Consider the following 17,445-nt stretch of genomic DNA (forward strand, 5'->3'; position numbering starts at 1 on the left):
TTGTTATGCCTAAAACCCATTCGAAGGTACCAATGTCGGTCCACTAGGTTATGTATCCTGGTACATAGGATGTTGTTATATTGTAGTAATCTGTAAGATTTGTATGATGATATTTAGGATGTTGTTATGCGGTAGTGATATGTAGATCTGCCTGTTTATCTATTTACTGGCTCTATGTTTATCTGTTGCATGTGTCGACATAGTGTGGTTGGGTTGAGACTGTACTGCTTTGTGTTGCCAGTCAACAAACCCGATAATGTTTATATTAGTATGTTGTTATGGTTTACTGGGTTGAGGCGGGCCAACTAGTACTGAAGGCCAAGATACCCAAGGCGGTATGGATAGACTGAAGCCTACGAGGCGGTCCAAATAGGCTGAAGGCCGGTGCGGCGGGCCAGTCATGCTGAAGGCTCTGTATGTATATTGTCGTTGTTATCTAGTGTGGTGGTACTTTGAGGGAACTCACTAAGCTTCGTGCTTACAGTTTCAGTTTATTGTTTCACGTACTTCATATGATCGTGGCTGAAGGCCGGTGCGACGGTCCAATCATGCTGAAGGCTCTGTATGTATATAGTCGTTGTTATCTAGTGTAGTGGTACTTTGAGGGAACTCACTAAACTTTGTGCTTACAATTTCAGTTTATTGTTTCAGGTACTTCAGATGATCGCGACAAGGCGAATGTGTGATCGTGCACATCCCTCTGGTTTTTTTTTTAATTTTTTATGATATTGGATTTTGGGATACTATGATTACTGAAATATACTTTTGAAACAATGGTTTTATAAATATTTATGATTTTGGGTTGCTTTTGAAAAGTTAAAATTTATTGGGACTTTTGAGACGTTTCATTGATATATGCTAAAACCAAACTAACAATATGAAATAACATAAAAGGCTAAAACCTACTCATGAGTATGTTGCTGAAATAGTTATCATTGCTAAAAATATTAAAAACAAAGGATTATTGATTATTGACTTGCCATGAGAGCATGCTTGTAAACCAATGATCCACATTGGGAAAAAATAGGATGATAGTCACTTGTTTTTTGCAACGAAATGGACAAAATACTGACGAAATATAACGGGATTGAACTTTTGCATGTGAAGATTTTTGTATTTCACTCGTGATTTGCATGTTAATTTTTTCATACCACAAGATCATTTTGTTAAATCTGCAAAAAAATGGGTAAGGCCGAACATAAGTACGCAACATATGGTCATTTTAGTGAAAACCCCTATTAAAAACATAAAAATATATAAATTTGATTTATTAAAAAAATTAAGATATTTTTGTAATACTAACATATCATCTTGTCATTATATTTAACATATTAATGATTTATATAAAATTTAAAACTAAATGTTCTTAGGTAAACACAATCCTTCTCTACTCATTTTGAGCCACACACAAAGTTTACACTTTAACCTATCCATTACTTTAACACCTACACTCAGGCGAAACATACAAATTGAAGATGGATCAAGGAAACCAAAATAATTGTAATTAAATAACAAGTAAATGGCATGTTAAACCACCAAGAAGAAAACAAAAAAGCTATTGAGTTGGAGTTACATTTGCCATGATGTGAGATTGTAATCTACAAAAGAACCCATATAATTAAGCACATTAAGCAATAAAAATCTTGCACACGTGCATGCCTTGGGCTTCATCAACTCAACCCTGATCTCGTTTTCCCCTTCTTTTGCCTGCACATCACTTTATAACATTCAACCACAAGATACTACTAAGTCTGTGTTTAGACAGACTAACTGAAAAGCTAGTTGATAGCTGATAAAGTAATAACTACTTCCTAAGCTAGATGACAAATATAAAATAACATAAAAAAGGACATTTCGATATATAATAAAAACTAACATATAAGGGTATCTTTGAAAACTAACCAAAACGAATCTTTTTTCTCCTGAGCTAATAACTCCTCAAAAGAAATATCAGATATATCAGAGTCCGTATCCTCTGTTGTTTCCACAGATTTAGCCTTCATCTCCATGTAAACACCAATTTCAAGCATCTATCACACGAGTCTCAATATCAGTCCATAAAAAGAGAGATTCAATGTCACAAAATAGCAACCTACTTACCAATATAGGAAATGTACTTAATTTTATTGGATTACCTTTTTATAAGCTGGTGAGAGTTTAAGTTGTTGTTGGAGCCAATTATATACAAATGCATCTTCTTCTAGCCTCTTTTGTTCTAACTCTAGCTTGTATATCTGCACATAACTACATACTAACACAACCGAATTTTACTCTATTTTTTAACCAAATTAATTGTAAATAAATTTCTGTCACCAACCTGTTGACGCAATCTGTCAAATGAAGATCTGTCTGCTTTAAATAGTAGGGCCTTTGTAATGGTAAATTTTCGATGTATAACCTCAGACCTGTTGATAACAAAATGAGCATAAGATAACAATGTTTGTTTTTATTAGTTACACTTTTAATGGAAAATGAAGAGGGAGAAGATATTTTGAAGGTTATTTGAAAGATGCATATGAGCTTGTTTACATACTTGTGCTTCAGTTCATCTCTTGCTTCAATCAAGCAGTTTGCAAATTGTCCAACCTGCAAGGTAAAATTAAATTGTTCAGCTTTAGCCTTTAGATGAACAAGTTATTAGAAAATAGTAAACATGTTAACAAGATAAAAGGATTTCGGATTGCAAAGTAGAAAATGTATTCTGAGAAGAGAAAATTTGGGTGTAGCTTATAACATTTTCACCAATTTAGGCAACAAAGTGGATTTCTTACCAATTTATGCATCGGTGTTTCAATTGTTAACAGTTTGTAACCATTTTAAGCAGTATTTTACCAAATTGGTTGCATAAACTGGTAAGAAAAGGAATCATAACGGCATTATTTGATCCACTTCGTTGGATTACCCCTAAAAGTTACAGTTTGTTGCACTTGCACACAGTAATAATGTAGCATTGTAGGTTCCGAATAGACAAACTAAGAGAAACATATGAAATATGTGATCAAGACAAAGAAGAAGATGAACCTGAAGGAGAGTCAATCCATCGGTTTCATGAGACTTCACAAGCTGGTCATATTGTTGCTTAATCTTTCTCTGTGTCGCACTAGAAGACGAAGTAAAAGGGTATAAACACACTAAATCTTGATTCTCCTTCTCTTTTCCAATCCCCTCAATCAATCCTTCCTTTAATACAACTTGACTTTTCGACGAATCATCGGCATCAGATCGTTTCTTCTTTCCTCTTTTCTTCTTCTTCTTCTTTCCACACTCCTCGGCGCCGGCCACCGTGGAGTCACTCTTCTCCGGCGCCTGATTATCCTCGTATAGTGCCGGCAAGATCTCAAGCAGCAAGGAATTATTAGGGTTCGAAACGTTCGGTTTTAGGTTTTGAATGGTGGTACTGTGAATGCGATCATTAGTATTGATAGTACGGACAATGTCGGTGAGCAGTGGTGGTGAATGATGGAGGCAGAGCTGGCGCTGCCGCCGCCGTCTTCTGGTGTAGAGAGAAAACAAGAGGAGAGAAAAAGAGAGGAGGGAAACAAAGAGAAAGGGAAACATAAGGGGGTGATTCTGATTATCGTGGATGATGGGCATTGTTGGATTTGGATTTAGGGAGTTGGGGAGAGCAAATGGTGCGTCATTTTTTGCAAGCGGGAATAGTGGTTGTGGTGGTTTACAGTGGTAGTGGGTGGAGGAGATTGAAGATATTTTTTTTTTCTGTTATCGAAATCAAAACCAGAAATCAAAAATGGTGGAATGATGCCGTTGAATGCGATGTTTAAATTCCAATTCCCATTCCCATTTGCGTCTTTTCAAACTTGCAACATAACTTTCGTCTATTCCAGTTTTAGCTTTTCCAATTTAAATGGTCCAAATACACCCATCACCTCGACTCGTTTAATCGTTTTATCTTTATGAGGGATTTGGTATATGTTTTGATTTTTTTTATTATTATTTTTATTTATTTATTTATTTATTTTTTAATTCAATTACAAATTTAAGCTCACGTGTTTGACGAGGTTTTGAGACTTTATTTTTTGAAAGTTAACTTTGGAGGGTGTTTGGCTTAGCTTTTGTCGGGCAAAAGTCATTTTTAAGGGGGTGTTTGTATTAGCTTTTAAACTGACTTTTGACTTTATCTTTTAGAAAAAGTCCAAAAAGATGTTTGGGTAAAATGAAAATAACTTTTTAATCAGCAAAATAAAACATTGAATTACATTTATAACCCATCTAAAAGTTAAACTATGTGATTTTTAGTCCTTTTTAGTCATTTTACATGTAAAAGTTAAACCAAACATTTTAATTTTTGATTTTTTCCCTTCAAAAGCTAATACAAACACATTTTAAAAAACAACTTTTACAAAAAGTTCTTTTACAAAAAGGACTTTTTCCCCACAAAAGCTAAGCCAAACACCCTCTAAAAGGACTTTTTGTAAAATGATTTTTTTTATAAAAGTTGTTTTTTAAAATGTGTTTGGATTAGCTTTTGAAGAGAAAAAGTCAAAAGTTAAAGTGTTTGGGTTAATTTTTAGGAAAGAATAGGGAATCATATGCTGTGAATGAAGAATTGATTAGGATAGATGGGGGTATATTGGTAATTTAATATTTTGACTGTTGAAAAGTCACATAATATTGACTTTTCAAAAAGGCTCAATTTACTCTATTGGAAAAGTCATTTCCAAAAGTCATTTTCCCTTAAACAAACATCTTTTTGACTTTTTATAAAAGATAAAAGTAAAAGTCATTTTAAAAGTTAATACAAACACCCTCTTGGTTATAATTGAGGGGTGTTTGGGATTTAATTATAAGGCCAAACGGAGTGGATTCGTCAAATGACATCGCCAAACTCGCTAAGGGCATGGGAACACCGCCCCCTAGCGCTCGCTAGGGGGCTCGCTAGATGAAGTTCGTTAAGGGCTTGGCGAGAGGAGAGAGGGAATGCTGCTTGCATATGATTGACTGTTTTACCAATTAATATGCAAAATCAATTTTAAAATCAGATTCTATGATCAATCACAACAATAAGGATTGCAAAATTAGAAATCACATGCTTCGAGCTTCAATCGATCATGAAAAGTTAAGAAAAAGCCATGCAGAAGGAAGAAAACGATTGCACCTAATGGAACAGAGGCGATGGAAGAACACGATTGCAGGCAATGGAAGAAAGACGATTGCAGAATCGGAGCTTGGGAGGCGACATGCTCGATGAGTATTTAATTCCAATAAAAGATTTTCAATTGTCAAACAAAATTAATTTACATCCATTGAAAATGGAATGTATATAATTCCATTAAAATCTTTCCATATTTTAAATCTTGAATTTTCGATTATAAAGGTTTTAATATGGTTAGCTTCAAAAACATATTAGTAACAAACCATTTCAATGAAGGCATTAATACCAACCATTAATATAAATATATTTATATTAGTAAACAATTAATATAAATTCCATTTTTATTAGGAAACCATTAATACCAAAAAATCAGATTCAAATTATCACATACATATACGATTCATCATTGAATTCACTTCTCACACTTATTTTCAATCATTGATTTTCTTCAAATCTTCTCCTACAACATTATTCTAATTTTTTATGACTTACATTGTCATTCTCTGCTTCAAACATTCGTTGTTGTGCAGTAGAAGGTCAATGCCTTCTTTCGTTTTTTATATTTTTTTCAGTTATTTTTTTGTTCATATATCAAATATGTGTATTCATATATTTTGATTTTCTTTGTCACAAATTACATGAAATCGGTTAACTATTTTTCTGAAACTTTTCAGATAAACAGGAAAAAATATTACGTACCTTTAACAAAACAGAAATTAACTATCTTTGGAATTGACACTAATTAGGAAAATGTTATTTTTATATATTAGAGTGATTATGATTTTTTTTAATTATTATGTCATAAGAATCCGATAATTTTGGTATGATTTTGAAATATTTTGGAATGATCTTGTTACACTTTTAGGTTGATTTAATAGAAAATAATATATAATCTATTTATCCATCCTTTAAAATTAAGTATGGAAACAATTTTGTTGACATCTATAATAGCTTTCATACCTCTTTATAAATCATATCACTTTATAGATAAATACATTGTATACGCCCCTTTTATTTCATATAAAAGTTCTTTCTAATTCTAATTGTTTTCTCTTTCATTTTACACCCATGGCACAAAACAATCGCGATGAGATCATCTTTGATAAGGTTGCTGACATCTATGCATCCAAGGAAACTTGAATAATTCGTGTTCAAGTATTCTTGCTTTGGAAGCAAACTTAAAAAACAACTCAAACATGTTCAACAACTTGGAAATGATTTTAATTGATGAGTAGGTATAATTTTTTTCTTTTTATTATTATGTTGCTTTTAATTTATAAAATTTTAAGTTTAACCTATTTTTTTTTCACTTACATGCTACTAAAATACAAGCAACAATAAAAAAAAATCACATTGGTTCGTTTGAAGCCGTCTTTGTTGAAGGATCTTTAAGGGAAATTAGTAGTTTTGGTATGGTCCAAAATAAAGGAGATCATATGCTGGTTGATCATAAGCATAAAAATAATTCTACAAAACAACCAAAGTTCGTGGATCAAATGATTTTTGCTGTTATGGTGGATCCTTATAATTTTGTGACTTTCCAAGATTTGATAGCCAAGAATCTTGACACTCGTGTTGCATTTGGTAAAATGTATTTTGACATTCTACTTTGTCCACATGTAAATATTTATTGTATTACACATCTATAATAAAACAACTGTTTATTTTTTTTTGTTCCAAATTCTCTTAGTCCGGTTGTGTCGACTAATCCCATGAAAACGATTATTGAAAATTTAAGGTAGAAACGGTAGATGAACCTGGTTGATCAGGATCTAAGTTAAGTATATTGTTTAAAACATTTTATTTTCTAAAGTATTTTTCTACATGATACCATAAAACATATCGTTTGCATGAAAATGACATGTTCATCTACATTTCAATATACAGGTTTATTTTAGCCTTACTTAAAATATTTCGAATCCAGTAATTATAGAATTCACCTTTTGTTATATAGGAAATAATTCGTTGATCATTATCAGATGGTCCATTTATGATCTTCTCATTAACAAATTAGTCAAATGTGGTTAGAGCTCGTTCACACATTTTTTTTATCACATGTCTTCATACTTTTAAGTTTTAAATTTTCATCTTCAAATTCTATTTTTTAGTTACATACGTTCATTGATTTTTTTTTAACATATCAACCTATTTTGCTTTATCTTTATAAAGTAACAATAAAATTTATAAATTTACACAACAATATACATATTTCAAATTGTGTCATAGTATTATACTTTACAAAATAAGTTTCCCTCCAAAAAAAATTTTGAACGTAATTTCATCCATAATTTCATCCAATTTAAATTTGTATTTTATTTATATAAAATTTTTATTGAACCCGATCTTTTCCCTCCAAAAGTATATCAAACATTATGTTTTAGATAATGTTACCCTATTATAATTATTACTTTCCAAAATATATCCGTTTAACGATGAATTTAATTTAGTGAAGGAAGTAAATGTTAATTCAAACAAGATATATATTCCATAATTATTACACGAGTTTACTAAAAAAATATCAAGATGTAAACATTAAGCATTTTTAAAATGAAATTTCAGAATACATAGAAACGATGATGTTGTACAATGAAATATAAAATTAAATAGACAGAAAAAAAAACTGTTAAGACAGTCAATCTTGAAAATAATATAGTAATGAAAAATTATAAAATAAGATAAAAGTTATAAGATATTAGGAGATTTGTAAGTACAATTAGTAAAAGCGTTACGATTATTAGAAAAAAAAAGATCTTTAAGATTAGTAAAAATGCAATATATAAACTAAATTATCACAATAGTAATGAAATGTCATTATTTGATATTTCATATATTTGAAAGATATATCAAATTACATTGATGATATACTAAAAAATTTCAAAGTTGTGTCAAGACTAATGTAAAGTTCTTGTGAACACCAAATAAATAAGAGCAACCATAAAAACTAGCACTTATATTCATAATCAATTTAAAATAAACCAATAATGATTTAGAAAAGAATTTCTATTGATGATATACTAAAATGTGAAAACTGCAATAAAGTCCCTATGTATTGCCTGTATAATCGATTTAGCCCCTATATTTTTTTTTTTGCAATTTAGTCCTAAATACTTGTAAATGTAATCAAAACGGGATATTTAATGGGTTAGACGGTATCTAACTGATGTGGCAGCTTACGTGGAAGTCATCATGTTAAATAACATCCTACGTGCAATTTAAGAGGGCTAAATCAATGAATCGAGCTCGTCTTCTTCATTCGACAGTCAAAGGAGCGAACAAATCGATGTCGAGTTCTTCAAGCACCAACATCAGAATGTGTTATTGTAGAGATAGGGATGGAATGTGGACATCATGGACTCGAAAGAATCCAGGTTGAAGGTTTTTTGGTTGCCCAAATTACATGGTATAGAATCTTCAAATCTCAATCAGATTCTTATATTTCACTAAATTACCATTCTTCTATGTTAAAAACATGCATCTTTCTTTGTTATGTAGGATGAAGAGAAGGACTGTGGGTATTTTCGTTGGATTGACCCACCACTATTGAATAAGTGGTATAAAGAAAGAATGTATGAATTAGGAGTTGTTGCTAATGGGGGTGTAGCTATTCCTTTCAATAACCCTGTTAATGAAGGTGAAATACCTGTTGATGGCCCTATTGCCCCTGTGAATGTTGATGTCCCTATTGCCCCTGTGAATTCTCTTGAACCTGATAATCAAATTGCAATGCGTGAGAATACACATGTGCCTGGTAATGAATTTGGATTCTGCAAAGTGGATGATGGTTTGTTTCATTTGTTTCATTGTAGGGATGATGTATGGTTAGTTTAGTGTAATTTGTAGGGTAGTATGGTATGGTAGGGATGATGTAATCTTTTGGTTTGTTATCATGATGTAATGGATAAATGTTCTTGTGGATCATGTAATGTTTTGGTTAATGAAATGGCAATATGTTATTATGGTTTGCATAAATGGTGTACACTTGACAAATATAACCATGAAGTATTCACACTTGTGGCTAAAATAATTAAACAACAAACTCCAATATGTCATTACTAACCATGTTAAGGGCATTCACAATGTTTCAATGTGTTTACAAAAGATGTACAAAATATGGCTATCAGTAATTTAAGGGCATTCACAAAAGATGTACAAAAGTAGCATTCACAAAAGATGCACAAAAGTAGCATTCACAAAAGATGTACCAAAATACCCTTACTACCCTTAACACCCTAACACCCTAATCCAACTCCAATGCTGAATTTGCAGAAGTCCCAACACATCCTATCTTCTTCAGCTTGGTTTTAACAATCCTCTCAGAGGGCCTTCTTCTTTTCACAATCCTAAGGTGTACTGGTAATTCCTGGGTGTCATTAATGCCTTCTTCTTCTTCTTCACTTTCTGGTTGTGTCTCAAGGATAATTTCTTCAGCCCCATCTTGTGTCTCAGTCTTAGGTGGATACTCCTCTTCCTATAAAACATCAATGAATTAATAACATAAATGAATGTAAACATTAAGGTAATATAGAGGGTTTACCATAAACATAGGAAGAAATTTTTTAATAATGTCATTGTAATCATTGAGTTGTTTCATATGTGAATCTGTCAGACTAAGTGAATTTTTAATTTCTTCAATTGAATACCATGATAGTTTCAAATCTTGCATTGCCTTCCATAAATGGACTAAATATTTTTCAGGAATAGTGTCATCCTCATTTTCAACTCCACCACCTTCAACTTCAGCCACTCCACCACCTTCAATTCCAACAGATGTCTTACTGCCCCTACCACCTCTTTTATTATCCCTACCACCTCTCTTACTACCCCTACCACCTCTGTTAGCCACTACATCATCTGTGTTACCCACTGCACCACCTCTGTTACCCCCTCTACCACCTCTACTACCCCTTGCACCACCTCTACTACCTCTGACACCACCTCTAGTCCAATGACTGATATCAGGATCCAATCTTGGTCTACCCATTTTTTTTCTTGGGTTTGGGTTCTGGTGTGACCTTGGGATTCTTACAGGATGCCTTGTTATGACCCCTTTGAAGACAACTTTTGCATTGGACTGTCCTTCCTATTCCAGTAACCTTCATCTTATTTTGGGAGTATTTGTCTTGAGATTCAGTGACATGCATCTTTCTTTTCAGAGTTGGTCTCCCTGGCATTCTTCTAGCTAAAGGGGATAGAGGCTTTATGTATGATGTTCTAGGCCATAAATTTCTACCATTCACAGGCAGTATATTGTTTGCATATATGGCCTTGAACCTGTCCACATTAAACCACTCACTTATGAAATGAACAGGATCTTGTCCAGTGAATAATATTGCACACTGTGCATGTACACATGGAATTCCTGAGATATCCCAAAGCCTACAGCTGCACACTTTTCTTTGTAAGTTAACCATGTACTCTTCTAATCCATTCCTGGCTTCAAAAATAGACGGTCCACTTGGATTCACATTCCAATTCCTACAATGGCATTACTAAATGAAATCATAACAATGAAATTAGAATAATGATAACAAGGAACAATAAAAATGCTAAGACAAACCTCAAATCCTCTCCAAACTTGTTCATTTTCTTGATAGCAGCTGGACAAACTACCGATTCCCACTTTTCTGCCTTTTGTAACATATGGTAGAACCTATCCATCATGTACAACCTAATTTCTTCAAACATTGCTAGAAGGGGTTTCTTTCTAGCATCCAATATGATGGCGTTGAAGCACTCTGCAATGCCATTTTCAACTTCCTCACATGCTACATGAGTCCTAAAAAATGCCTTGCACCATGTGTGAGGATCTCTTGCAATCAAATGTTCATAAGTATTGGGATTAACCTCTTTTATATCATCCATTTTCTAGGGGTGAGCATAATAACCGAAAAACCGAACCAAAATCAAATTAACCGACATAACCGAACCATTTTAAAAACCGTTGGTTCGGTTTCTAATTTTTGTTAACCGATAACTAACGGTTCGGTTATGGTTTTATAGGTTAACCGAACCATTATTAACCGAACCGCTAACTTTATATTTTAATATAAAAATTTATAGATTATGTATAATTTATAAAATAATATATTAAAACTTATTTAAAACCTATTAAAATTCCAAAATATAATTCATTAATCCTCACTTATCAGGAGACGAACGAACAATCAAACCATCAAAGGTTGATCACGCAGACACACACAATCTTCCAATCATGCCAATAGTTAGATTATTCATTAATGTTGCAATTCCTAATCGGCTAATTCTACAATTTGTAAACATTATTCACAATTAGTTTAATTTTCACACTCATAATCCTAAATTGATGCTTCTCAAACCGTTAATCCTAATCAAAGATCGTTTTGACTTTATAGAACTATTCGAATGATTTTTTGACTTAATCACATTGAATGTATATGAGTGATTGAACCTTTTTTTTTATCCAAATAACACATAATATAAATGTTTGGCTATTTTATTTAATAGTTTTTGATTTAATTGAATTGAATGTGTATGAATGTTTGGCTTTATTTGAATGTTAATATTAATTATCAATATATGAAATTATTAATGTCAATTTTTTTGAAAGTTTTATATTTTTATTGAATGTTTTTTATTTTAAATGTGACTATTTGTTATCTCACTCTGAATATCAAATGTACACATTTTTTTATTACTATAAGCTAGGTTACAAACATTGGCGTCGAGGAATTTTTTGTATTCCGTTTTCATTTTTTATGTCAATATACTTTCGCCATTTTTATTATTTTAAACATTATGGTTAACCAATATTAACCATTAACAAAAACCGTTAACCGACAAAAACCATTAACCATAACCAATATTAGCCATACCTAATGGCTACCAAAATGCATCAACCAATCATAATGGTTATGGTTCGGTTTTGACCAATAACCGAACCAAACGCCCCCATACACACCCCTACTATTTTCCTCAGAAATTCACTCTCTATAGTTGATAAGGAAGCTGCCTAGAACATGTTCTTGAACTCCACTCCAGAATAGGTCTTCCTAAAGTTATCATATATGTGTCTTGCACACTGTCTTTGCTCCACCTTTGGTAGGACTTCCTTGGTTGCTTCAAGCAATCTCTACAATTTAATGAATACATAAACATATAAGATGATGGTAAGGAAAAATCATAAATATGCTAAGAAATTACAAACCTTATGTTGATCAGAAATTACAGTAAACCCTCCTCCATCTAGCATATTAAGATCCTATGTAAGCAGTTCCAAAAACCATTTCCAATTAGCTTTGTTTTCAATGTCAACAACTGCCCAAGCAATTGGATAAACTTGGTTGTTTGCATCCCTCCCTGTTGTTGTGAGTAATTCTCCTTTACATGTCCCTTTCAAGAAAGATCCATCTAGACCAATTACCCCACGACACCCTATTTTCCAACCTTCCTTGATTGCTTTAAAACACAAATACATCCTGTGAAAGTATGTTGTTTGATCTGGATTTACAGTGACACCAACTTGGACAGTGCTACCAGGATTTGACCTTAGTAACTCATGACAATAGTCCCACACCCTAGCATAATGTTCTGTGAGTTTACCATTTATAATGGCCATTGCTCTACACCTTGTTCTATAAGCCTTAGACGAAGACACACCACAATGAAATTTGGTCCTAATTATTGATTGCATCTCCTTACACTTCAAGTTAGGTTTCATTATCAACTCCTTCAAAAAGTGTCTTGCTAGCCATCTGGGACTCAGTAAATTTGAAATATTGAAGTTTCTAACACATTTGTGCTCATTGACTAAGGTTTTAATTTGAAAAGACCTTTCTTGAGTCATCCAGGAAGCATGAACTCTGAATGGATAGGGTTGAGACTTCATCTTAGAACCACATTTGGCAGTTAATCTCACAGTGTCACACATCATAAATTTAATGTTATACCCTGACTTAATAGCATAATTAGTGAGACATTGTTGCAACTCATGTGGTGATTCATACCTTTCACCAAGAAGGGGCTTCATCTTATTCCACTTAACTGATGGGTCGTGAATGGGGAAGCCTGCACCAACCGCATCTCCCAAATCAAGATCATTAGCCCCTGCTGTGTCATCGATTTCCTCTTCTGAACCAAACCCTTCTTCATCTTCATCAACCAAGTCATTGTCTTCATCAGCTTCATTATCTTCATAATCAGAACTGAAGTTAAGGAAAGCATCCTTGCATCTCTCTTTACCCCGTGTCTTGAAATCATCTTCTTCCATTTCCACATCTATGTGCTCAGTATCGAGCACCTCCTCATCATCTTCGTATTCTTCAGATGACTCATGGTGAACTTCCTCTGATTCGACAGCCATTGGGTTTTACCCTCGTTTCTCTCAGTAAAACCCTACTTCCTTCATGTATCACTCTGTAAAAACCCTAACTTTTTCTATCAATCGATTTACCAGATGTCGAATGCAGTGGAAATGGAAGGGTAAATATCACTTGTACACATAAGGTGTATGTATAAGAGTCATTATAGAATGATATTGCTAATAACATATGGCTTTTTAGGGTCACACGTTATAACAAGTTATCACTAATTGATTATTTTTTAGAGTAATTTCGATTATTAATAAATACATCAACACTTGTATTTAATTGTGAAAAATATTATCTTATGAAAATTATATTTTCTGACATATTGGGAGTTATTATTTCTAGGAAATAATAATTATAAAGAGGATAAAACTTGATATATGTATCATATGGTATGAATATTAATGTTGTATACAACTTTTTGGTCACTTAGAGTAACCAATTTGCTACATCTCTAACTAGCTAGTTTGCATAAAGTAACAAAAACTTGGATTTTGTCTCTTTCACTCATCATGGGGGACAAGATATGTGATTGCTTTTACTACTATTTAATAGATGTTCTCATGCTTGTAAGAAGACCATACCTTACTTTATGCTTTTGCTTTTGTGTCTTGATTTTTTCATTGTAACACCTGTGTCATTTTCTCTCATTTTTCCAACTCCCACCTCAAGAACACTCAAGAAATCCTCTCAACTATCATAAGTTCATCTCGTCAAATCCGCCAAAAACGATCATCCAAGCTCCTAGAACATAAGTGCACTTACCCTCGCTTCTTGTGTGCTTAATAGAAACTTGTTTACACTTGAAATCATCCAAGAACACCAAGAACAAGGTGTTTACGGTCCAAGAACATTCTTGGACCGTAAACCCTTAAATGGGTGCCAAAGTGTGCCTTGGTTCATTCCAAGCCTTGACAACTAGCATAGATCCCTTCTTGATGAGTTTAACACTCAAAAATCATCCATTTCCCAAGCAAACATGGGTTTACGGTTTGGGAAGATCATCCCAAAAACCATAAACACCTCCTAGAGGTGTTTAGATGCCCCTAATGCCTTCTAATGGTTGTGTAATGGAGTAGAACCTCACTTGCATGAACTAGGAACCAAAAGAACATGAAATGAAGGGACAAACATGAGTTTACAGTTTTAGAACATCTCCCAAAACCGTAAACACCTTTCCAAGGTGTTTAAGTGCCTTTAACACCTTCCTATGCTCATATAAGTGACTAGAACCTTGCATGCATGAGTTAGAACCACCAAACAACAAGAGAAATGGACTAACATGAGTTTACGACCGTAAAATCATGTGTTTACGGCCGTAAACTCCCAAGGGAGTGGTCCAAGGACCGTAAACTCCATAAAGTGTCCATTTCAAGCCCCAATCACTTCCATAACCCTTAATTCGAGTCCAACATAATTCCTTGAGTGATGTAAGACCTTCAAACAATCAATGACACCACCTCCATGATTTTACGGCCGTAAACTCATGGGGGAAGTGGTATGAAAACTGTAAACACCCCTAAGTATTACCATTTGAGGAGTAAACTCCACTGTGAGTCCACACTCTCCTTATATGCAACCCTTAGTACTCCTAGCACTTGTAGCCAAGTGTTTTCATGTAGTTGGACATCCTTACTTGCTTAATTAGTTATTAAATGACTAATTAGATACTTAAATGTATCATTACTTGTTAAATAGGATCTGAGTGTGTGTTCAAGTCCTCACTTGACACCTAGCGTCCTATACCGTCCATTCATCCGAATCGCCCACGACAGGTGAGTTCATACCCCTGAATTAACCTTTTAAATGATTTTAACTGCTTTTATAGGGGGGAAATACAAGTTGAACTGTACAGTTATGAAATAAATCACATGTGATTAATAACTGTATAGCAAAATAGATTTTTGCATATTAAACTACTTTATCCAGCACAAGATTTTCCAATCTCGTTTTCAAATCTTATTAAAGTATGAATTTCTCTTCTAGATTATCAAAAGTATTTCCAAAGATTTTCCAAAGGTTTTCAAAGCTTGTTTTATGAAGTGACATCAAGTCGAAAATTCTTATCTGTAAAGATTTCCAAAGGTTTTACCAAAGTTTTCTTCTATGATTTTATCTCGTTAAATGCATGCCTATATTTGTATAGTTATATAAATAATATTTAAAGGACTTAGGAAGGCTATTTCGCCCTATTTCCTTTTCCTCGTTGGGATGTGGTCTGGTGGGTATCGGTTATCCGTCCGAAGGTCGTTTAAACATGTATAGACATAAATGTTTCCATCGACCAGTTCATTTCCCTTGGGTAGCAAGGACATCCTTCCATTCGTCATTCATATACCTAAAACATTAGTAACTATTATAGGAATAGTTAGGAGATTCTATTTACTCTTTCCAGTACGGAGAATTCCAACGGAGTCAGTTCATTCGTGAGTCTATATCATTATTCCAATACTTATAATAGAATTCGAAATACGAGATACATCCTCGGGACACGGATTCCACCATTGTCAAGTTGGTAACCAGAGTCTCCTGGAGGGAGAGCGGGCATTGTGTGTATAGATCTATACGGGACAGACACTCCCACACCCTGACTGCTAGCTACAGTCCCCGACCGACCAAGCCAAGGGGTGACAAATGTCACATTCATTCCGATGCTTGTAGGGCGTCAAGTATTCGATTGTCAATTAGTATGGTTACGAGTATCTCCATGTTTACCTTATAATTCATGGCCTTAAGGTAACAAGAATTATCACGATATTTTAAAAGCATCTTAACCTACTTTCCTAGTTATATACAAGGTCATGTTATAAACCTTTAAACCTACCCACTTAGGATTACCAGGTATTTTAGACCTTGCTAGCTGTATCGTTCATTTGATACTGTCTGGGGTCTGTGTTTTTCTTTGTTCTAGACCTTGCTAGCCGTATCGTTCATATGATACCGTCTGGGGTATGTGTTTCCTTGTTCCAGACTGAGTCAGGCGTATTGTTCATTCGATACCTTCCTGGAGTCTATGTTTTACTTATTTTTAGACTTTGCAAGGCGTCCCGCCTGAAGTCTACGATTTATTTACCTTTAAGCTTTGCGAGGCGTTTCTCCCGGAGTCTAGATTTTATATACTTTTAGACAGCAATGTTTTCTGCTGAGGAAAAATACGATTTCCCTTTTTATTTTACTTGGGGCTTTTCTCATAACACCTTTAAAAGTAAAAACTATATTTTGATAATGATAGTTCTTTTGGGAAATTACTCCTTGAACATAAAACAATTGGGCCTTGGTAGAAGGTTGCTTTTATTTAGAAAATATAGGATTTTCTGGAAAGGATTCTAATACTCCGTAGATTCTAAACCACCACCTTTCATGAGGTTATTTTTAATAAAACATGTATTTATACTACTGTCATTAAATACTTATGAACTCACCAGCATTATAAAAATGTTGATACTCGCTTTCAAAATAACTTGTATTCTCTGGTCATCGATAGACAGGTACATCCCGGGAGCTTTTGTGAAGTCAGCCTAATACCAAGCTGCATCTATATTACTTTCTGTATTACTTGAACGTTGCTATGAAATGTAACCTATGTAAAATTATTACTATTAATGCAATGGTTGTTGTACTTTGATTACTATACTGGATATGTTGTGATACTTGACATGACGTCATCCACCCCAGAACGTTTCCGCCGTTCCGGTTTTGGGGTGTGACAGATTGGTATCAGAGCATTGTTTATAGTGAGCTTAGTATATCAATTCATAAAAGATATACAGCCTATAAATACATTGGGATAAAACACTCTGACCAAGAATTATACTTTAAAATATAACTATATTTTACCAAAGTATAAGAACATCTAGAATCTAAATACCCGAACAAAGTATCACAAGAATGACACAATAAAAGTCTTTGGATGTTGAGCATTACCGGTTTTGGGGTGTGACATGTGTGCTAGTTATTAATCACATGTGATTGATATAATAACTAGTATGA

At 33.6% G+C, this 17,445-nt stretch overlaps 2 protein-coding genes across 3 annotated transcripts; both read right to left on the reverse strand.

Moving 5' to 3' along the window:
- Positions 1-1,461: 1,461 nt before the first annotated feature.
- On the reverse strand, positions 1,462-3,880 carry LOC111906845 (uncharacterized). Of its 2 annotated transcripts, none has more exons than XM_023902617.3 (6): positions 3,022-3,880; positions 2,534-2,586; positions 2,318-2,405; positions 2,136-2,234; positions 1,903-2,030; positions 1,462-1,717 (listed from the first exon to the last, which is right to left on the reverse strand). In XM_023902617.3, the coding sequence occupies exons 1-6, from the start codon at positions 3,592-3,594 to the stop codon at positions 1,570-1,572; spliced, it is 1,089 nt and encodes a 362-aa protein (XP_023758385.1). In that variant the 5' UTR covers positions 3,595-3,880; the 3' UTR covers positions 1,462-1,569. The 2 variants fall into 2 exon arrangements, with proteins under 2 accessions (XP_023758385.1, XP_023758386.1); XM_023902618.3 differs by having other exon boundaries at positions 1,462-1,707; positions 3,022-3,877.
- Positions 3,881-12,350: 8,470 nt separating this feature from the next.
- LOC111906823 (uncharacterized) lies at positions 12,351-13,451 on the reverse strand. Its single transcript, XM_023902601.1, has one exon. It carries the CDS (start codon positions 13,449-13,451, stop codon positions 12,351-12,353), a length of 1,101 nt encoding a protein of 366 aa, XP_023758369.1.
- Between the last annotated feature and the right edge of the window lie 3,994 nt (positions 13,452-17,445).

This window comes from Lactuca sativa, chromosome 4 (genome assembly GCF_002870075.4).
Source record: "Lactuca sativa cultivar Salinas chromosome 4, Lsat_Salinas_v11, whole genome shotgun sequence".
In the NCBI taxonomy this organism is placed as follows: domain Eukaryota; kingdom Viridiplantae; phylum Streptophyta; class Magnoliopsida; order Asterales; family Asteraceae; genus Lactuca; species Lactuca sativa.

What these genes read in the sequence shown, in the direction of transcription:
- LOC111906845 (XM_023902617.3), bottom strand. Translation starts at nt 3,594, where the DNA reads ATGCCCATCATCCACGATAATCAGAATCACCCCCTTATGTTTCCCTTT. An exon ending in AGAGATGAACTGAAGCACAA is followed by an intron (nt 2,406 to 2,533) that starts GTATGTAAACAA and finishes TGTTATCAACAG; the next exon opens with GTCTGAGGTTATACATCGAA. An exon ending in TCTCACCAGCTTATAAAAAG is followed by an intron (nt 2,031 to 2,135) that starts GTAATCCAATAA and finishes CTCGTGTGATAG; the next exon opens with ATGCTTGAAATTGGTGTTTA.
- LOC111906823 (XM_023902601.1), bottom strand. Translation starts at nt 13,451, where the DNA reads ATGGCTGTCGAATCAGAGGAAGTTCACCATGAGTCATCTGAAGAATAC.